We start from the raw sequence: 23,449 nt of genomic DNA, 5'->3' as shown, positions 1-23,449 counted from the left end.
ATATCCAAACTCATAAATATAATTAGAGTTACAATCATCACGATTTATTCTTTCAACATTTTTGTACTTTGCATCTAAAGTGCATTTCTGCATGCAATACTAACACTTAACTCTCTAAATACTGTCACTCTCTACCAAACTTTTTATAAGTACATTAGTGAAAAAGTCTGAGACTATCATCGTATGATGTATAGAAAATGATTTTTATGCATGCTTTTGTTATACCATCAACATGTTTATACATAGCTTATAAACTGTAAGAAAGAAGCCCAGTTGGGTTTTCTTGTAGAACTGCATATTATGAGAGAGGATGTAATTTTCCAGAAAATGTCTGAAATCAGACAAGATTAAATCATTCTATATACCACTTTTGTTAAATTATACACCAGTTGTGGGAGCATATATATTCATTCTAAATGTCATGCTGATTTTTTAAAAAGAGCTAAAGAGTTGTGCGTTTTATAAGTTGTATTAAAAAAGTGGAAGAGCTGAGCCCTGGTTTAACTGACACTCCAGGTCTTCATAATACGTTGGTTAATCTTTTTATTATGTTGATAAAAGAAAGCAAAGACATCTCTTCACAGATTATTAAAAAGCTTATTTTCTTTTCTTGACCTGCCAGACAAATAAGCACTTATTTACAAAAATAGGGCAAGATGCAAACCAATTGTGGCTAAAAAAATGTGTGCACTTGCATGTGCGCTTTGATGCAAATTGAACTAAATTCTGCTGAAAGTTTAGAAAGCCTGCATGTGCTAGAAAAACATTGGCATACCAAATTAGAGGAAAACTGTCATGGGAAAACATGTTTTTTTCAAAATGCATCAGTTACTAGAGCTTTTTTTCAGCAGCTACTGAAAATAAATGAATACGCCTAATCATGAAAATTTAATGCAATCAGTGAATTCACCATTTGATAAATAGGCCTCTAACAATCCCATAGGAATGAATATAGAGTGAGGAAATTTTACTGTGGTGAGCACTAATTTTACTCTTTGATAAATCTGCAGGGAGCTTGGCATCTGCCATTTAATAAATACCATATATAACTTCAGAAGAAGTGTTTCTCCTCCATTCTAATGTCAGCACCCTCCAGCACTTGGCATTAAGCATGGTGATAATAGGCTTTTTTGTTGCTGCTCACCCAAATGATGCCCCTTTCATATAACAGAAATTGTAAAGAAGTATTATTTGCATTTATTGTTAATCCCACCCCTCCCTCTACCTCTGTCTCTTCCCCGGGGTGAGGTTCTCTACAGCTTTTACATAACAAATAGGTGTTTATATTTATTGAACAAATAAGGAAACCTGTATAAAAATATAATCTCATGCATGATTTGTGTGTTTTCCCTTGTGGGAAAATCTCATCTATTTTCCTACTGTAATGATGACAGCTAGAGTTAAACCAGCAGAACTAGTATTTATTGCTGCCTGAGGTCATTGCATAGTATGTTGTTAGAGATGGAGTTTGATCCATCTAGGTTTCCTCCCCCTTACAGAGGTGAATGGGGAGGAGTATATTAAGCAAACAGCATTTTTTGGAGAATTATTTTTACTTTACTTCCTTCTTGCAGGTACACTGCAATTACTTCCCCATAGAAGTTTCTTTGCTGTTGTATATAAGAATTAAGATAGCTAAGAGACTCTTCACAATAGAGAATGGCAAGCCCAGCTGCTGCCTCTCGGCGTATCCATCAGATTAAGTTCAATTTAACTTCACTGCCACTATACTATGAAGGTAATCTATGGATCAGACGAGCCATGAAAAAGGTAATGTGAATTTCTTTTCTTTAATACAGTTTTTACTGCTTGAAGGAACTGCTAAACATGAAAACTCACATTAATAGCACAGTCTGAACACAGAGGAAAGTGAGGTGGTTGGCAAATATAGTACCATCACAATAATGGACATTTTAGCCAAGTGGTAAAATGTATTCAGTTTAAACATTATTTAAGTGACTAGATTATGATGATTATCACAGCTTAGTAAAATATAGATGACTTTCCTAAGCTTCTCCCAGAAGTAGTTCCATATACCTGTACTTGCATGGATAGTCTGAGGTGGCAACATACTGTCATTTTAGTGTTTAGTTAAAGAGGCAGTATAACCTCTTCAATATTAGTTCAATGAATAGAGCTTGTGCTGAACATATTTTTTTGCCTATAGTTTTAAAGGAGACCAAAACTTAACAAAGAAGTAGGGTATAAATACTACACTCTATGTTTTGGGGTTCTGTACCAGTCCAAGACAAGCAGAGATGATCTGTGCCCCTGAATATGTCCACAGTAGCCTCCCACCTTCCTTACTGCTGATTCTCAATGTTGCCACATGCTCCATGGTGCTGTTAGTAACCTGAGCTTAGGGAATAACATATACTGTATTTATAGAAAATAAATGTCACAATGCAAAAATGATTAGTAATTAATTCAGATTCTCATTACATAACAGATCCAAAACCAGCTTAATTTGCATCAGTCTAATAATCAGCCCTGCAGTATCAGCCTAAATGATAGGCGAACTTCATTATCTGCTTGTTTATTTGCTTCTCTTAGCTTCTCAACAGCTGCCCAGAGCACACCATGCATGTGTGCATGACACTCCTAACAAAATCCAAAATGGTGGGCTAATGCCACAAATTTGATGGTCTGAATCCTTACTGTTACCCAGTTGGACCTTGCGATGGTCAAGACTAGCACATGCACAGTAGAGTGAGGTTGGTTATTTCACTATATTGAGCATGCACTGGTCCTGAACATTTAAAACCAAATGAACTGTGCATGCATGTGGCAAGGGACAATTGAAAAAAGATGGTCAGGTGGCACTCCCTTTGAATGCACCCTTGGCTGATGTGTAGATCTGGGGTTAAAGGTTAGCAATTATATTTACAGGGGGGGGGGGTGATGCCTAACAATTTAGCACTCCTAAGAAATATGACTTTCCTTTTGGAAAGGTGCTAAGCTTCAGTTAGCCATCCTTTCACCCAGGGCTGTATTTAACATATAGGAATCCTGAAATGCGAAACGTTATATGGAAAGTCGTTCTTCAAAAAGCTTCCAGTTACAGGAATGCCATTTCCTCTTTTCTCTGTAATAATAAAATAGTACCTTGTACATGATCCCAACTAGGTGAAACCAAGCTGCACAAATCCATTGGTGAAAAACAATCCTATTGACTTTATTTAATGTTTTAATAATTTTCAAATAGACTTGTATGGTGATCCAAAATATGGAAAGACCCCTTATCAAGAAAACTACAGGTCCCAGTTATTCTGGATAACAGGTCGCATAACTGTATTTAAGAACTACCCAACACTGCATTGTTGCAAAGTTCTAGTGCAAAAGTACATTGTTTTAGCTTCAGTAATGAAAATGCTAGCCTCTTTTAATAGGTTTAGTTATTATTGTCAGTTTCTAAGATTTGTGGTTAATGGTTATAAAATTTATAGTGTGTGTTACTGACCTGTGAATTATCTAATGCTATATTTCTGGCTTGCCTAATGAAAGATTTACAGAGATACACCTGCTACATTCTACATACTTGTTTCAGTGAACGGCGCCGCCATCTTTAACAATGGATGCCCACTCCCTTTCCCTCTTGTCTCTACTGCACATGCATCGCCCAACATCCTCCAGCATCCTCTTTGCGGTCCCCCGCTCCCCCCTGCCTCCTTCTGTGTCTCCCCCCCCCCCAGCAGCTGCATCCTTCTGTGTCTCCCCCCAGCTCACACACCAACTCGTCCAGCTCAACTCATCGCCTCCCCCCCAGCACCTGCCTGTCAGCTGCATCCTCTTGTTATGGCCCCAGCTGCCGCTGCATCCACTTTTTAAAGGCGGCGGTCGCCATGGCAACCAGACGCTAGGGGGAGCGCTCCTGCTTGTGCTCCTCTCCTCTCCCCGCTCGCCTCTTCCTCCCCCCCAGCATCTGCCTGCCGTCTGCGTCCTCTTGATATGGCCCCACCTGCTGCTGCATCCACTTTTTATAAGGGTGGCGGTCGCCATGGCAACCAGACGCTAGGGGGAGTGCTCCTGCTTGTGCACATGCGCCGCCTACAGTCCTGGTTGCAGTGTCTGTGCAGGAGCATTGCATTAAGGGAATTTTCTCTACCCAGCTCAGCGTTTTTTCTTCCTGTTTGGCTTCTGATCATCTGAACTATTGAAATATGGGGAGACTTAAGGGCACTATTGAGACAACTAAAGGTATGCCTGAATTTTGAGATTAACTCATTACTAGCCTTTCCTCCTCCTTTAAAGGAGAAGGAAAGGCTAGTAAAGAGTTCTCAAGCTGCAGGCATACCTTCAGTTGTCTCAATAGTGCCCTTAAGTCTCCCCATTTTTCACCTGTTCACCTGAAGGAAGAAATAACGCTGAGCTGTGTAAAGAAAGTTTCCATAATGCCTCACTCCTGCAAAGACATGCAGACCAAGTGAACATGCTCAGTTAGTAAGACTCTGAGTCAGCTTCCTGCTGATTGGCTCAGATCCACATTCCTAAGGGGGGGAGTGAGTTCTTAGCATTCTTGAGGGAGGGGGGAACAGGAAAGAGCAGAGAACAGAAAGCTGCGTGTCTCTGGCACAGGAATTACAGACACAACTAATCTTTTTTCAGAGAAGTCAGTGCAGCGTTTCTGTGAGTGCTTATGGCTGTATTTATATAGACCTTTCTGATAAAGCTTACTTAGTTTTTACCTTTCTTTCTCCTTTAAGCGCCTCTTCTCCAGGGTAAAGAACCCCAACTTAGACAACCTTCTATTCCCTTTATCAGCTTAATATCTTTTCTTTGGACTTTATTTCATTAATATAAGGCTTGGAGACCAAAACTGCACTGCATATTCTAGAGCAGCATTATCAGCAATGTCCCTCTAAGCTGTGTGCTCTTGCGCGCACAAATTTTGACACCAGCACACACAAGAAACTATGGTGTGCCCAAGAAATTTACCATTAAAACCCAACATTTTGTACTGCACACACTAGTTTTTCAAAAGAGTGCACATGGGAAACATTGCTTTGTAAAGTGGAAAAATGACTCCCTCCTCCCAGGAATCTATACCCCTTTTAATACAGAATAAAACTTTCAGTGCAGAAACTACTGGGAGCACAAATATAGTAACCAGGGTTAATACTATATCAAGTGATAATGCTTATATTTTACACCACTGTCTGCATTGCATTCAATTTCTGCCCTGCAAGTGACACATTCATGCAGACTTACAACACAGCACTTAACTCCTGGCTATTAATATGTAATATAAGCTACAATAGCCCAATGCTGGGACATAACTGTTCAATTAGTTTGCTTTTGAATCTGACCTGTGTGCTCACAAACTAACTAAACAGTTATATCCCATGTGGCCCCCCTAAAGTCACTGACTAACTGAGAGGTTAGAGAGCTGAAAGCAGTAAGTAGTGTTTTGGCTATTATGTAAGACATCTGTCCTCTCCAGCCTTTATAAATTAAATTTTTGCCAAACTAAGTATATTGAAAATATGCCTCCCAGTCATTAACTCCACTCCCATACTCACCAAATTGTTCCTTTTTTGCCTCTCATTCATCCCATACTCTGGCATACCTTGCCCAGGTTGATTGAGACACAGACCATTTCACTAATTCTGCCACCTCCCAGCCCCCAAATCCCACAGTCACTTTGGACAAAGGAGTACCTCTTGGTCCGCTGCTGGTGCTATCTCTTGATACCAGCTCTACTGAAACTGAGAGCATCTGCAATGTTATTAGAAACACCCAGCACATGACTGGCCCTCACCCACTTATTGAGATGGACACATTTTAGCACTAGATACCTCAACAGCCGGAACCATCAGGGAGAGGAAGCAGAAATATTAGTTATCGCTTAAACTACCCCCATGTTGTCTGACCTAAAAAGCACCTGCCTGGTTTTCAATTCATGCTGTCACTCCACTGCCACTAAAATGGGAAATAGTTCTAAAAAGGTGACATTTTTCATAAGCCTAATTCCTTACATTCCTTAGGCCAGCCCCCCTGCACTCCATTGCCCTCAAAATAGGCTCTATAGCCAGCTGCTCCAGCTGCATCAGTTACATAGTTACATAGGGTTGAAAAAAGACCATTGTCCATCAAGTTCAACCCATCCGAGTAAACCCAGCACACAACCTATACTAACCAATCTATACACTCACATACATAAACTATATGTACAACCAGTAATACTAACTGTAGATATTAGTATCACAATAGCCTTGGATATTCTGCTTGTTCAAAAACTCATCCAGGCCCCTCTTAAAGGCATTAACAGAGTCTGCCATTACCACATCACTAGGAAGGGCATTCCACAGCCTCACTGCCCACACCGTGAAAAACCACCTACGCTGCTTCAAATGGAAACTCTGTTCCTCTAATCTATAGGGGTGACCTCTGGTGCGCTGATTGTTTTTATGGGAAAAAAGAACATCCCCCAACTGCCTATAATCCCCTCTAATGTACTTGTACAGAGTAATCATGTCCCCTCGCAAGCGCCTCTTTTCCAGAGAAAACAACCCCAACCTCGACAGTCTAACCTCATAGCTTAAATCTTCCATCCCCTTTACCAGTTTAGTTGCACGTCTCTGCACTCTCTCCAGCTCATTAATATCCTTCTTAAGGACTGGAGCCCAAAACTGCACTGCATACTCAAGGTGAGGCCTTACCAGGGACCTATAAAGAGGCAAAAATATGTTCTCATCCCTTGAGTCAATGCCCTTTTTTTATACAAGACAGCACTTTATTTGCTGTAGTAGCCACAGAATGACACTGCCTGGAATTAGACAACTTGTGATCTACACAATGCAAATGCAAGTCATAGTTGTCCCTTGGCTCCAACTGCCATAAAGATCTGCCATTAATCTGCTTAAAGAAGGAGCTCCTCACTGCCAGGTCTTCCTTCCCTTTGCCTAATCTCAAGTGGTGGGGCTGCCTAGCTCCTGATGTCAAAGACGCAAGCCTCCTGAAAAATATTCTGCCTAGTGGCATAACTCGACAGGCGAAGTTCAGCCTGGCTAACAGTGACTGAGTCTACATAAGAGTCAGCCTCTTGCCCACCCTGGCTTGCCAAAGTTGCCATACCAGGTCTATCATATATTAGGGAAGCCGGTATTCCATAAGCTCAGAGTCTAGCTCAATTCCTAGGAACTTAAACTGACCCCTTTCTTCCCCATGCTCCCTGTTAAACTAGCCTTACAGAAAGATTTTTGGCCACTCAAATTTCTCACCCAATAAACGCTGATCAGATTTTTAGGCCCTTAGGCTAACAAATATAAGGGCTTATAGAAACTCAGGAGGAAATTACCCTTTCAACTGTTTTTTTAAACCTGTCGTTCTGAATTTTGAAAATATATAGGATTAGTAAACTTTCACTCCAACTGGAATATTTATTGATAAATATACAATTAATTAATATAACAGTTTAAAGGAGAAGGAAAGTCATTTTGGCATTTTACTGCCAGTAGATTTGCCACATTAGTGCCACCTAGAACACTATATTTATTCTGCAGAAAGCTTTACCATACCTGTGTAAAGAGGCCTAGAAGCTCCCTCCGTTTGTTTAAGATAGCAGCTGCCATTTTAGCTTGGTCTTAGTAGCTTCCTGCTGAAGCTCTAGCCGTTGTAGCTAAGATCACCCATTCTGATGGGAGGGGGGAGTGAGTTTTATAAATTCTGATGAAAGGGATGAACAGGAAAAGAGAGAGAGCTGCGCAGACTTTGGCCCTGGGAATAAATAATTTTTATGAGAGAGGAAGTATGATACAGAAGAACATGTTTACAAAAAAGGAGACAAGAAATCATGTGTTTCGTTTGATAGAGGACTCAGTGCAGCTTTTCTGTGAGTGCTTATGGCTGTATTTACATAGACCTTTCTGATAAAGCTTACTTAGTTTTTACCTTTCCTTCTCCTTTAAAGATTTTTGTTTATTTAAGAAATATATTCATAAATGAACACTTTTCATCGTATTATTAATACGAAAAGAAATTAAATAAAAGAATATTTATTTTGTTCTGTAGGAAAACAAATACTGGAGTGAGCTACGTGGGACAAAGCTTTTCCTCTACACAGATAAACTGCAAGAAAAGGTATGGTGTATTTTATTAAATCAGATAAACTGATTATTTAACCCATGTTCACCTCAATAAAAAATATAGTTGAAGAAAAGCATTTGCCCAGACAAAGTTATTATTATAACAGGTATGGGATCTTTGAGCCGGGAACCCCTTATCCAGAGACCCTGAATTACAGTACTTCTCCCATAGACTCCATTTTAAGAAAATTATTTTATTTTTTTTAGTGATTGTACTTGTTCCTAACTAAACTGCATGAATTCATATTGGTGGCAAAACAATCATTTTGGGCTTATTTCATATTTAAATTAGATTTAAAGGAGAAGGAAAAGGCTACTAAAGAGTTAATCTCAAGCTGCAGACATACCTTCAGTTCTCTCAATAGTGCCCTTAAGTCTCCCCATATTTCACCTGTTCAGAAGATCTGAAGCCAAACATGAAGAAAAAATGCTGAGCTGTGTAAAGAAAGTTCCCATAATGCCTCACGCCTGCACAGACACCGAGACCAAACTGAACATGCTCAGTTAGTAAGACTATGGGGCTGATTTACTAATCCACGAACGGTTCGAAGGCGTCCGAATGCGTTTTTTTCGTAATGATCGCTATTTTGCGATTTTTTGGAAAATTGTTGCGACATTTTCGTAGCCGGTACGACTGTTTCGCAAATTGTCGCGACTTTTTCGTAGCGTTACGACTTGCGTGAATTGTCGCGACTTTTTCGTAGCTATCGCGCCGAGTACGAAAGTTTCGGATTCATTCAAGCTTCAGTATCGTGACTTTCCTTGGGCCAGGTTGGAGCTGCAGAGTGCCATTGAGTCCTATGGGAGGCTTCCAAAATCATGCTAAGTCTGAAAGTTTTGCCCGCCGTTTACGAGCACTCTATACGAAAAAGTCGCAACAATGTACGAGCAAATCGTAACGGCTACGAAAAAGTCGCGACAATTCGCGCAAGTTGTAACGCTACGAAAAAGTCATGACAATTTTTCGAAACAGTCGTAACAGCGACGAAAAAATCGCAAAATGTTCGTTTCCAATCCAAATTTTTCCCATTCAGATTCGAATTCGTGGATTAGTAAATCAGCCCCTAAAAGTCAGCTTCCTGCTGATTGGCTCAGATCCACATTATCATTACTTTCTGATAAAGCTTACTGAGTTTTTACCTTTCTTTCTCCTTTAAGGTTTGGAGACTGAAATTATGTAAAGACCCCTTATAATAATAGGTCCCATACCTGTATAGAAAAAAATCCTTTACATTTTGCTTGGTTCTGGGCAGGTTATTATTGGTGATTCCTCCTTTGGGTGTTTCAGTGAAAATGTACTTCTTAATTTCTATTTGAAAACAACAAAGAAATAGAAAAATTATATTTTAAACTAACTTTCACCAGTCATATATAAAGTTTTTTTTTATTGAAAATCGGATGTTTTGTTCCATTGTTGTGCTGTGAAAAAATGTTTGGATTTCATTCCAGAAGACTACACAGAAATGAATAGATGGCAACATGAGTAGCCCAAAACTTATGTAAATGTGAAAATCTGTGGCCCACATTGTGTAATGCACTTTCATATAACGTGGCTCTCAAATATTTGCGCATTTACCGGGTATGTTGGTACTTTTCCCCTAACTTGCCCTTTTTGAAGTTAGGTGTTGTTTGCACACACATTATGCCAACAGATAAAGTCAATATAGAATGCAATTATCATTTTCTCTTGAACATCAGACAATTATAATATAAGCTGCTTTGACAAACAGTATCTGTTAAAACAGCTTTGTATTAGTTATTTAATAATTCAAACTGCTAACCAAGCATATTTTACATACTGTATTTTTCCCACTGTTTTCCAGTTTCATGTCTGTAAGCGTGCCACACAATGCAATGAAATGCAGAAAGAAAGATTTGTCATTTGCTGCTGTTGCTGGATGACAGTACCATTTGGCAACATGTTTAAGGATGTTGGGAGTTGTAGTTATGAAAAAGATACAACTGAGAGGTTGAGTTTGTGTGTAATCCCACAGGCAGTTTTCATAAATAAACTTTTCTTTAACTTATCATTATTTCCTTTTCTCCTTTTGCGTACAATATCAGTTAGTCATCATGCATATCTGCAACATGACATGATTTCATCTGAGGGGCAAAACATTTCTAATACACATTTGCTTAGTCCAAAATAGATCACATTGTCAGAATTTGCATCAGATTTTCAGGGGGCCATTAACTAACCATCAGATTTTTTTTTTTTCCAATTCAAATTTTTAGACTTTTCCGAGATTTACTATGCATCCAAATGGCTAAAAATCACTAGAAAAAACTTGCCGAGATCATGTAGAAGTCAATGGCAGATGTCCCTTTCCTGAAGGAACATTCTTTTGCTTCGAAATTTTCAAATTGTTTGCACTGTTTTTATGTGCAACAATTCAAAAAAGTCTCAGTTTTCAGCGAAAAATTCTAAATATTCGCGATTTTTCCCATGCAGACTTTTTCAGTTAAGACTTTTTAGAATATGTAAGACATTTGTGGAAATGAGTTTATTCTAATTTTATTTATATTCAAAATTTTTAAAAAATGAGAAATGTTAACAGTTTTAGTAAATCTGCCCATGTTAGTGAATTACCATAAGGCAGTAATGCTTTGTGGTCTGGTTAATTTGATTTTTCAATTTTTTAAAGGGGACCTGTCACCCTAAATAAACAATACCAAATTATTTTCTACCATGTTTGGCAAGTAAAATAAACCTATATAAACTCTATATAAATTACTTAAGTCATGCTCCCTTTAGGTCTTGAAATGTACAATCACATCAAACAGGCAGGCACCATTTTCTGAACACTCTTATTAAGGCTGGCATTGTGTTATCATAAAATTTTATGTGTCAGGGGGATCTGATGCACATACCAATGCACTGGCTATCAGGCTTGGACTGGGATTTAAAATAGGCATTTCAAGGACACAGAGGCCCAAACAGCCCCACCAGCACAATAAATTGTGACTGCCTATGGCAAGGGACCCAACCTTTCTTACTCGTGAGCCACAGTCAAATGTAAAAATACTTGGAGAGCATCATGGAGGTGCCAAATAAGGGCTGTGATTGGCTATTAGGTAGCCTCAGCTTACAGGGGGCTTTATTTGGTAGTAAATCTTGTTTTTATTGAACCAAAACTTGCCACCAAGTCAGGAATTCAAAAATAACTACCTGGTTTGGGGGCACTGAGAGCAACATCCAAGGGTTTGGTGAGCAACATGTCGCCCCGAGCCACTGGTTGGGGATCACTGGCCTATGGCATCTTACATTAGCCCCTCTGGCATTTTCTAGAATCCACAGATTGCCAATCTGGGCCTGCTATTTATTTATAGATGGAGAGTAGGTAGGGGGAATGTGAGGAGTACAGTGACATCTGGGAAGTGCAATAAAAAGTAAAAGTAATTGCCTGCTACGCTTTAGTGTCTGAGGTATAGAGATGAGGCAGGAAATATATGATTGACAGCTGATTTTTGAAATACATTTATAACAGGATGTTTTAATAAAAAAATAAAAAAAAACTGGGGTTTAAACTTAAATTTTAAAGGGACTTTTATTTTACAGCTTTTTATGTCTAGATGACAGGTCCCCTTTAAATCAGTTTCATAAGATCCCCTTTATAAGACAGATATAGTAGATTATAAAATATGTCCAACAACTCGCCACAGAGAAAAAGAGCTAGGGGACCGGATGTCACAGGTTTTTGCATTAAGTGCCTGTGAACATGAAACGTGTAAGGCGGTACTCCAAAGTTACTTTTTAATCTAGAATCAAGTGCCTGCTCTTAAAAAAACTATGACATAGCTGAATGGTAGACTGGAAAAATCAGTGGAAGCGTGAACATAACAAAGAACAATAATACCGGTTTCTAGAGTCATGGACTCAAAACAGAAAAAGCCATCTTTTGAAGCAAAAAGTAACTGTGCACTGGTGCAAACTACAAAATTCACAATCTTTCTTTAACTGGGAGAAGTGGTCACTAAATGGCTTTTATTACATGCAGCTGCTTGAGGACAACAAAATGAACACACAAGTAACAAAACCAGCAACTCATGGATTCCTGACCAATGGGTTGAAACTCTATAACGGCAGAATTAGAAAATAGTGATTTAAATGAGATGATAATTCACTTTGCCATTATTTTACGGTTTATCACACGAAAGTTCTAGTTTTTTTCATAGACTCCAATAGATTTTCATGTGATAAACAGTGAGATAAGTTTTCCTCATTGAATGGAAATCTGGAATTGAATAAGGAGATTAACTTTTCTCATCAAATACAATCTGGCCCTATGGCTGCAGGGATTTTGCAAAATACCAGAAAACCTTGCACTGTACATTTTCGGTTCACTTTGAAAATGCAAATCAACCATGATTCTACTTTGTCTTTTAGTCTGTTGACAACATTGATCTGCAGTCTCTGGTTTCGGTAACAAATGGAGGTCCTGAACAGCAACAATTAATCTTGACGTTGGCAAGAGAGCAGATATATCTAAAGGTGAGTTAATGAATTATAGTAATATCTCACGCTCTTGAGAAAAGAGCCATTCTACCTGTGTTGTATCACAGCTAGACCAGACAGAATTAAATGTTGAAAATAATTCTCTAGTGGTTGTTAGTGAATTTGTTTTACAGATAGTCTGTATTATTTTTTCTTACAGTTTCCTATTTATTTAATTACTTAAAGGAACTGTAACATAATTTTTTACATTCAAAATATCCTCTCTAAATACTTTGATTAGCAAATACAACATAGCAAAATATCAATAGATTAAGTGGATTTTAAGAAAATCAACCTTATATAGCTCAGGAAGCAGCTCTCTCCCTACTTTTGTAGCACACTTCCGGGTTTCTCCCCCCTCCCTTTCCCCCCCTTTCCCCGTGCAGGCTCAGATAGCGATCCGTTCCTACAGGCAGACAGTGTTATCTAGGAAGAAGAAATGGTTTATTACCTATCCCTCTGCCAGCACCATCGCTGAAAAACCCAATAATTCACTCCCAGGACGGAATCTCCGACTCTAAAGAATGCGGCAAATGAACTTCCGGATTAACCCGGAAGTCAAGCAGTCCCCACATCGCCGTTCAAGCTTTGCCCTATAAATCAGTGGTAATGTATTTTATTCAAAAACCACTTATCATATTGCATTTTTTTCTGATACATATGTTAATAAAAGTATGTAGAAGGGATATATTTAGAGTTAATTTTTTGTGTTACTTTTCCTTTAAATCATCTTAACATTTTTCTGCTGGCTGCAACCAGCACACTCACTGACAGTATTCACCTGCAAGCTGGCTGATTCCAGCTTGCATAGGTAATGCAATGCAATGCATTGCTGAAATATGCCATGGTTGAGTTGTATGCAGTGGGAAAAGTATTTAGATAGCATTCCATTTATGTCTCAAAATCTATAAGAAAAAATATATTAATTTACTTGTAAAAAATAATTATTAAACATTCATTACAGCTTGAGATCTAGGGTTAAAAAAAATTAAGTAAATCTATTAGGATTGTGGCCTTCCTGTAATTCTGAGCTTTTTGTATATCAGATTTCTTGATAAGGTTTTCCATAACTACATTACTTAGTCACTTTAACTTCATAAACACTCCTTTCCTGGACATTATTTCTTCCACTAAGGGGAATTTTCACAGTTTCATACACAAAACTATTTTCAAACCTGGTACTTGTATGCTTATACTATAAAGCACTGGTGGATCTTTACCTAGAACAAGTTGAACTCTTAAAGGGGTGGTTTACCTTTAGGTTAACGTTTAGTATGTTATAGAATGGCCTATTCTTAGCAACTTCATGGTCTTCATTTTTTATAGTTTTGTAATTACTTGCCTTTCTCTTCTAACTCTTTCCAGTTTTCGATTGGGGGTCAGTGACCCCAGCAGGCAAAAATCTATTGCTTTGTGAGGCCAGAATTTTATTATTGTTGTTACTTTTTGTGACTTATCTCTCTATTTAGGTCATACTCATATTCATATTCCTGTCTCTCTTTAAAATCACTGCATGGTTGCTAGGGTAAATTGGACCCCAGCAACCAGATTGCTGTCAAAATTCCAAACTGGAGAACTGCTGAACAAAAAGCTAAATAATTCAAAAACCTCAAATAATAAAAAATGAAAACCAATTGCAAACTGTCTAAAAATAGCACTTTCTACATCGTAGTTACAGTTAAGTTCAAGGTGAACATCCCCTTTAACTGCCCACTAATTCTAGCCAGCCGAATAGCTTTTTTTCCATCTAGGAGCTGCCACAGTTTCGGTAATACACATGCCTATGGCCAACCTTATTACTGAACCTTCATATACTATTTTACTATTAATACAGTGACTCAATACCTTAGCTTTTTGTTATTGTCTAAGGCAGTTGTCCCCAAACTTTCTTACTCGTGAGCCACAGTCAAATGTAAAAAGACTCGGAGAGCAACACAAGCATCATAAAAGTTCATGGAGGGCTAAGCTTGGCTATTAGGTAGCCTCTAGGCACACTACCAGCTGACAGGAGGCTTTATTTGGGCTTAACATTTTAGTTGGTGAGTGGGTTATACAGTATATATTACCATATGTGACCTTGTAGCACCCTCAAGTTATTACCTACATCATGCCTATCATGAGTAGTTGTTTCAGTTTTTCTTTGTTTATTCTTGTTAATTTTTTTTTTTGTTCTGTTGGACAGACAGAAACCTCTGAAGATGTTGAGGAATGGAAAGGCTTCATTCTAACAGTGATAGAGGTAAGCATAAAGTTAACTTAAATATCAAAACAGATAAAAAGTATGTGCATACTCATAACCATCCTGTATAGTTTGTTTACGTATTACACAATAGTACATGACACAGCAGCCTTATATGTGTAGAATCAGTATCTATATTTTGTTTTGTTATAGTAAATGATGATGATTAAGACAACTTATATATTACCAAACTATGTGGCTGCCCCTATGATCACCCAGTTTGAAAATCTATTCTTTATTTACTTTCTAAAATAATTATGGACAAATAGCATTGTTACTGATAATTTCAAAGTTTCAAAAGCCTTTAATAGTGCCATAGTTTAAAAAGCAAAATTCCCTCACAAAATAATTCACAGAATGTACTAAGACCCTGATGAATTTACAGCATGAACCGAAAATACAGAAGCAGCAAAAAAACTTTCCCAGTGTTTCCTGTAGGCAATTTTGCTTAGGCCATTTAAGACTGCAGTTACATTTAATCTTTTGCTTTGATCTTTGTTAAATAGTAAAGAGCAAAGTGTATCTAGCCTTATGTATTTTAAAAATGAGTATGCAACCACTTATCAAGTTTTTAGTGAGCTAAGTGGACATACACCGAAATATTTTTAATGTACATATTATGCAAACCACATTAGAATTCAAAGGAACGTTTCTTGCATTAGTGATATGCAAATATTCTGAAATGTAAATGAATTAGAGGGGTCAGTTACCAAATTACCCTCTATATCAGAGATGCCAGTGGGGGGCACTGCAAGATTTGTAACACCCCCAGAGGCAGGCAGTCTTTTAATTCTTATTATTAAAAATCACGCATTACTCACTAACAGCAGTTTCTTGTCACTTCAGCTTTCTATTCCAAACTGTGTGACTTTGTTACCCGGACAAATACTCCGACTGCAGGAAACTCTGGAGAAAGAAAAAGTAAGGAGAAATAATGAACAAAATAAAGAAGATAGCTGTCAATCAGCCCAGTCTTATGGAACATATGAAGATCCATCCAGAATGCCAGAGTAAGCAATATGAAAAATATTTACACCAGCACACCCTGACATGCCTGATGAAGGGTTACGCCCCCGAAACGTTGCATTTTGAATAAACACGCAAGGGCTAAGCCCTGCTTGCACCTTACTTGCTGTGCTGGTTGAAATACTTTGACCAGAGTAAGCAATGTACCATAAGTTGAAAAGAGACACTTGTCCATCAAGTTCAACCTTTTATATCTATATAAAACCTGCCTAACTGCTAGTTGGTCCAGAGGAAATCAAAAAACCCCATAAGTTGTCTTTCCAATTTGCCTTGGGGGGAGAAATCCTTCCTGATTCCAAGAAGGCAATCGGACCAGTCCCTGGCTCAACTTTGTATGAAGAACTATTTTCAAAAGCCATCCAATCCCTTCTTAAAGCTTTCTAATGTAATTTATAAAACTGCACTGCGGTGCTTTGTAAAGGGAAAGAATGAATCTCCTTCTGAAAATCTGAAAAATTCTGAAAATTAAAAATATCACTTTGTTTCCTCTCTTAACCTGAAATTTTTATAGTTTAGGGAAATGTATTATCTTAAAGCTTAGTTACAGAGACATATAATCAGGAACTGAAAGTAGAAACATAGATTAAATACAGCCAGAATAATTTCAAAGAAAATAAATGGAATGGTTGGATTATGTGAACAGCCAAAGATCTTAAAGTAAACCCCTAAAATGTGGTTCTGTATATTGGTTGTGTCGTTATTGAAATGTATTTATTGTGCACAACTGTTTCTAACCTCAGTAAGGAGAATTTATTTTAGTTGTTTGTTCTCATTTAGCAATGAAACTTTTTTCCTGCTTCATACCCTACAATAAAGCGTATGCTATGCAAAGCCCTGTCAGAAGAACTGAAAATAATAATGTCTTACAGTTTTGCAATCAAGCAAGTCTCTGGTGCAGACACATCTCTGGACACAGACTTAGAATTAAACTATTTCTTAAAGATCCTGAAGAAAACATTGGGGAAGCATGAACTCCCTTTGTCTTCCAGTATTTTTTTAAAACAAAAATTAATTCTGTTTTCTGTGTGATGGTTTCTATCCGAATTCTGGTCAGCAAATCTGAAACGGTATGTCACCCTCCTTCAAGGGTGCAGATAGTAGTCAGCACAACACCTTGTTTCTATTCTGGAATAGTGCAGGTTCCCCAATGGCCACTTCCCATTGGCACATCCAAGCAAAAACTGTCTGGAACGGCACCACTTGTATTCTTAATTAAAATGCCTTTATTGCATATATCTTTTAGGGCAGTGCTGTCCAACTTCTGGAGTGCCGAGGGCCGGAATTTCTGTAGCATACATGGTGGAGGGCCGCTAATGAAAGGCAGTTTTGGCCACTCCCCTTTTTTGAACCATACCCACTTCAAACCACACCCATTTTATCACAATGGTGGTAGTGCAGCAAAAACCCAAATGCTTGGTTCTCACTGCGGGGATATCAACAGTTATTCATATATGAAAGAATTATATTATGTCATATTAAGACACACCCTTAAATCCATATGCCTCCTCCTCCCCTATGGATAGGACAGCAACCCCCAGCACATAATTACACACCTTAGGGACCATTTAACATACTCCCAGAACAAACCCCTGCCAGGTTCACCTCTCACAGGCAGCATAGGGCAGGCAGAGTATGGCACACACAGGCAGTACTCTGCCTCCCTTATGCTGTCTGTGTGTGACATACTCTGCCTGCCCTATGCTGCCTGTGTGTGCCATACTCGGCCGGCCCTATGCTGCCTGTGTGTGCCATACTCGGCCTGCCCTATGCTGCCTGTGTGTGCCATACTCGGCCTGCCCTATGCTGCCTGTGTGTGCCATACTCGGCCTGCCCTATGCTGCCTGTGTGTGCCATACTCAGCCTGCCCTACCTGTGTGTGCCATACTCTGCCTGCCCTTAGCTGTCTGTGTGTGTGCCATACTCTGCCTACCCTATGCTGCCTGTGTGTTCCATACCCTCCCTGCCCTATGCTTCCTATGTGCCATACTATGCCTGCCCTATGCTGTCTGTGTGTTCCATATACACAGGCAGCATGGTCCAGGCACTACATACAATGTCTGAGGTGTGAACCCTGCAGGGGGTGAACAATGCAGAAACTAAAAGGTGTGACCAACAAAGGGGATTACATGTTTAAACAATACAGGGGGTTTACAGCCTGAATCTGAGGTGAGAACCATGCAGGGGGCCAGTTAATATCAGTACTGATACTATTTAAATCTTACACAAAGGCAAGCCATCAAAGCAGCCAGACAGGTGGGGGGGCACACAGAGGGGGGTTGCGGGCCGCCAGTTGGACAGCACTGTTTTAGGGCATTACAGCAACATTTCAGGCCATGTGTGGCCTTTTATCAGCTTGATAAAAGGCCACACATGGCCTGAAACGTTGCTGTAATGCCCTAAAAGATATATGCAATAAAGGCACTTTAATGAAGTATACAAGAGGTGCTGTTCCAGACTGTTTTCCCTCCTTCAAAGGGACAACTTTAGAACAACTACTCCTTTCTAAAGTCAGGTTTGACTACCTGGGTCACCAAATAGGTGGAACTAAATAACTAATCATTGTGTTATAAAACAAAATGATATGTTAAAATGCTCTTATTAATTTTACATTCTGTTTACTTTCCTCAGGTGTTTTCATGAAGTAACTCGACAAGAAGCCACAGATATTCTTAACAAGATGTCAAACTTTGGAAATCTTATTTTGAGGCCAGGAACAATCTCAAACAGCTTTGCTGTTTCTATAAAAGAGCCTTCATCTTCACAGTATGTATAATAAACAAACTTTATTCTTTATCTCTTAAACTAGATATCTTTCTAACATTCAGTTTGTTTACAATTGACAGATGGTTGAAATGAAAAAAAATTCAATAGCTAGGGCATATTCATGTCACTCACTTTTAAATTTCTCTCAAGAACAAACTGGCGTTGGCCTTATAGAAATTACTCCCAACTGGAATCCACTTCACTCAGACAGACTCTGGTGACTAAGCCCTTTCTGGCTAAAGAACGAAACAGTAACCTCCGTAAACCACAAAAGAATATATGTAGTATTGGGGCCTGAATGTTCATTCAGCCTAAAACCATCTTACAGGATGCTTTCAACGCAGTTATGTGAGAAGCACTGTTCCAAGCACTCTGTAAGTCCAGGAATGCAACTAAGGTACATGTAGAAGAGGCAAAACAGAACCTTTACTTAGCAGAGGGCACCCATAGTAACACAGTTTTACAAATCTTACAAATCAATCTTTTTGAATGCAAAATTATTAGAACCAGCACAGTCTAATTTGTAATGCCAAAACATTTAAATCAACTTTCACCAAAATATTTGATTAGCCCTACCGGCTGATTTATTAATGCTCAGGCCTCCGGGCTGACGTTTTCGGAGTGCACAAAATATTTTGGTGTAAAATTTGTGAATTTGCTAGTAGGATAGACTTGCCTAATCGGTTCCAGTGGTGTTGAATCACATTAGAGAAAATAAAAAGAGGGTTGAGGTAAATCAAATGATTCATGGGATCGTTTTTTTATCCCAGCAAAAAGCTCAGCAGGTTTTAGGTGCCAAGCTTTTTATTTTTTTAAAAACTCTTTTGGGATAACAAAAATATTCAGGAGCAAGCCAAGGTTTTGGATGCAAAAACTATGTGTGAATTTAGGAACTCATAAATAAATTAGGCCCTGATGTGTGAGTTTAGGAACTCATAAATAAATCAGCCCCTGAACTGGAATTCTGACTTCATAATGACAATTTTCCGCCAAAGTGTACAAAAACACATTTTTAACTAAAAAGAGTAAAGAACTTCTGTAAATTTGATGTTCTTTTAATGACAATTTAACACCACAAATATTCCTTACTCCTTATCTTTGTGAATTTATTTGAATATTAAATTCTTTACACGTAATAGAAAATATAAGTTGAAGTACTAATCGTGAAAATTTTCTTAAAATTCTTTAAATATTGTTATTTTGACAGCCTCTCTCAGGTTAAACATTACAGGATTCTAAGCACAGAAACTGGTTATACCATTGAACTCGAGGATCCAGTAAGTTTTAATGCATCATGCTTTTTAAACACATGCCACATTCATGTTATCTGCCTAGTTTTTTAAGACTTAATACAGAAACAAAATATTTACTCCTGAGATCTTAAGTCTTAAGGGTTCATGTGCAAGAATGTAGTTTTTCTTGCACTGAGTTTGTAACACAAACGAAAATGCAAGCCAGAGTGTACAAAACAAAAATAAATATGTGCTTTTTAGGAAAGTATGGAAAAATGCTTGTATCTCAGTTCATGGTAAGTAGGAAATCAGTCTTTCATTTGCTGTTATATAACTTAGTGCTCCTAGGCTTTTGACAGCCAACACACAGTTGTGCTTTCCTACACAACAGGAGCATGTTGGCACATGCTGTAATTGGCCCTTAGTGAGACAGCACCTATTATTTCTTTCTTGGGGTACCAAGCTTTACATCTTCATGTGTCTCTATCTACAATGGGTTACATTAATAAGTTGAAATTACCCATTATGCTGAAATAGATGGATAAACATGGCAATAAAGATTTCAAATGCAAAATCTAGTAAATGCTCAAAGTGATTCAAAGGACATGTAAACCTACAATTTCCTATCATGTATGTAAGTTGGGCACATCTCCCACAACCAAACTATACCATTTGTATTGCATATATCCCCTACATTCTCCAGCATCATCACATTATCCTAAAACAGCAGCCATTTCCCCCTCACACATCTTCAGTGATATTTACATCTGCAAACAGCACATGTGCGCTGTAAGGTTCGCGTAATCAAGAATGCAGGCTTACACAGGGAGAACTTACTTTATTAAAAAGTCCTGCTTGAACTGAGCGCTGCAGTAGTTAAGCTGAGCTCAGGACTGGAGGTTAGGAGAAAAAGCATGTTTCTCCAGCAGAGGGCACAGCTAGATTAGAGTTTGTATGGAAACCAGAAGTGCTATTTCCAGTGTTGGACTGACCCACCAGGATACCAGGAAAACTCCCGGTGGGCCCAGGGGTCAGTGGGCCCTCCTGCTCCTGACCATTTGGCCTATTTCATGGCCATTCCCTATTTCTGAATGGGAACAAAGAGGAGAAATAGATGGAAGGATAGATGCTAACATGTAAATAAAAGAGACTTGGAGTATAAAGTGGTTGAGTAAGGAAAGGATTAAAAATAGGCTGGAGAGTGGGCCCATGGTCTAAGGTTTTCTGGTGGGCCCCTGGGGTCCCAGTCTGACACTGGCTATTTCTCTTTATTGGCTGTTAGACTTTATTGTGTGGTAGACAGGTGTTTTTAGTAATTTGAGTTGAGAAGAACTGAGCATGCTTAGTAGCCAAGAACCAAAGTCAGTTCCTAAGGGAGGGGGCTGAGCGAGTTATAGGAGAAGAAGGAATCCAAAGTGATTAAGGGGATACTGCAGCCTTACTATTAACCTTTGAACAACAGAAGTGGCAGTTATTTAAAGATTTCAAAGAAGCTGTTCCCTGATTACATGTTTTGTGGGGGGTTTACATGTCCTTTAAATATAAATGGGACAATTTAGGAAACTAGGGAGATGAAATTTCCAAATTTTAAGCTTACTGGATACCATATTTCAAGATAATGCAAAATTTCCAACAAATGCAAAATCTAGTGATTTACAGGACATGTAAATCCTACATTTTCCTATATAAGTTAGACATATCTTCCCCACGCAAACCATGCGATTTGCATTGCATATATCCCCTCCGTTCGCCTATTATCCTAAAACAATTATATTAAGCTTACTGGATACCATATTTGCAGATAATAGATAACAAAATGGCAGGATGCCAACATTTGTCTTAATTACACATTTCTTCTTAATCCATAGGTTAGTCTGAGTAGCCTTGATGAAGTTGTGCAATTTTTTGTAAGTGAAACCCAAGGGAAGCTAATACCGTTACTAGCAAATGTATATGACAATGGACTTGGTAAGAAAATATTAACATTTATATTCTTCAAATAGAAATGTATGGCTGTAATAAAATGAGTACATTCACATACTCTGTATATTATTTATATGCAATTATTAATTATTAAAAGGCACCCTGTCATAGTTTGTAGTCAAACTTTGGTTGCCATTTTGTCTGACTTTAATTGGTCAAATCAAGGCAAACATACCGATGGGGTAATGCACAAGTGTAGAATGAGACTTATTTGTTGATAAAACATTTGTATGTGCAGTAAGTTTAATAAGATAATGTAATGTTTTACTTTGTTATAAAAATATTATATCTCATGGTAGAACGTTTACAGGATTAGAAACATGGATTAGGTAAATATTTAATTTGTTTCTACGTGTGAAGTATACATTTTTAAGTTAGTGTGAACTTTCACAATGTTTAATGTTATTTTGATAAATATGTTATATATATTTTGTAGGAAAATAATGAAAACTTTCTGGAAAACAAGAAAACGGAAAAGAAATGTGCAAGAAATGTGACTTGTACTGATGCCTTAAGCTGACATATGCTTGAAGATTTCATTGAGTTAAACACCATTTTTTATTCTAAACAAATTTGTGTTTTAGTTGGTCCTGCTACATTGTGCAAACATAAAAAATACAGACTTGGCAGTGCAGCTCCTGCCATAAGACACGGTAAAAACCAGGCCTTAGGTGCCAGTGTGCAACACATTACCAGGGGTGACAAAAAGCTTCCTCCCATAATTTAAGAGCAGAAATTCAATAGTTTTAACTGAATATTTGCTTCCTAATTGGATTATATGCATTGGCAGAATTGGAGCACAAAAAAAGTAAGTGTAGGAGGGTGGGGGTGGCATTGTGTTGGTAGCCTTAGGCAGCGTGCAGCATTGGAAGTTTAGTTACATGTCATCACATAAGCTTATATAAATATTTATGGAAATATATTCATTTTGGCATTTTGTAAGTCAGTGATGTCTGTCAGTTACAACTTTCCAAAAAACATATGATTATACCATTATACCAAGTCTCAAATCATAGACTTGGCAGCAAGAATGTTAACCTTGAAAAAAGCCAAGAGAAAGGCAGAAGAATTAAGTTCATAGGTGATACATTCAAGAAATCATGTTTGAGCAGTTAAACACATTTATTTTTAATGGGGTGTTAGTATTCAGCGTACCTCAGCAGCAGCTCTAAACAGTAAAACCCACCCAAATAGTTAATTCCTGGTATAAATTGCATGTAGGTTTAATGATGCAGACAAATATGCTTGGGAAATAACCCGTTAAATATGACAGCTTTGTTATCTTTTGTACAAGCAGCATGCATTGGTAATTCTCATAGAAGAATGCTGAAAATTGATAAGTCCCATACTAATTTGGTGCAGTTACCTGAAATTGTATGATGTAATGGAACAGCACCTCAATTTCTAAATTAAAATGCTTTTTTAATATCTTTAGAAGTGAAGCGATTGACTGTTTGTCAGGAGAAAGGGTAATTTGTAGATTGTAAGCTCTTTTGGGCAGGGCCCTCTTCACCTCTTGTATCGGTTATTGATTGCTTTATATGTTACTCTGTATGTCCAATGTATGTAACCCACTTATTGTACAGCGCTGCGGAATATGTTGGCGCTTTATAAATAACTGTTAATG

General features: G+C 38.1%; 1 protein-coding gene across 1 annotated transcript; it reads left to right on the top strand.

The window, feature by feature from the left end:
• Window positions 1-1,532: 1,532 nt before the first annotated feature.
• stap1 (signal transducing adaptor family member 1) lies at window positions 1,533-23,323 on the top strand. Its single transcript, XM_004911074.4, has 9 exons — window positions 1,533-1,770; window positions 8,011-8,079; window positions 12,472-12,576; window positions 14,762-14,818; window positions 15,665-15,828; window positions 18,473-18,607; window positions 19,815-19,884; window positions 21,708-21,807; window positions 22,259-23,323. The coding sequence occupies exons 1-9, from the start codon at window positions 1,660-1,662 to the stop codon at window positions 22,264-22,266; spliced, it is 819 nt and encodes a 272-aa protein (XP_004911131.2). The 5' UTR covers window positions 1,533-1,659; the 3' UTR covers window positions 22,267-23,323.
• Window positions 23,324-23,449: the final 126 nt, after the last annotated feature.

This window comes from Xenopus tropicalis, chromosome 1 (assembly GCF_000004195.4).
Source record: "Xenopus tropicalis strain Nigerian chromosome 1, UCB_Xtro_10.0, whole genome shotgun sequence".
In the NCBI taxonomy this organism is placed as follows: domain Eukaryota; kingdom Metazoa; phylum Chordata; class Amphibia; order Anura; family Pipidae; genus Xenopus; species Xenopus tropicalis.
The sequence above is the reverse complement of the archived record's forward strand: the minus strand, read 5'-3'. Positions and strand labels throughout refer to the sequence as shown.

What these genes read in the sequence shown, in the direction of transcription:
- stap1 (XM_004911074.4), top strand. Translation starts at nt 1,660, where the DNA reads ATGGCAAGCCCAGCTGCTGCCTCTCGGCGTATCCATCAGATTAAGTTC. An exon ending in TCATTCTAACAGTGATAGAG is followed by an intron (nt 14,819 to 15,664) that starts GTAAGCATAAAG and finishes TTGTCACTTCAG; the next exon opens with CTTTCTATTCCAAACTGTGT. An exon ending in AAAGAGCCTTCATCTTCACA is followed by an intron (nt 18,608 to 19,814) that starts GTATGTATAATA and finishes TTATTTTGACAG; the next exon opens with CCTCTCTCAGGTTAAACATT.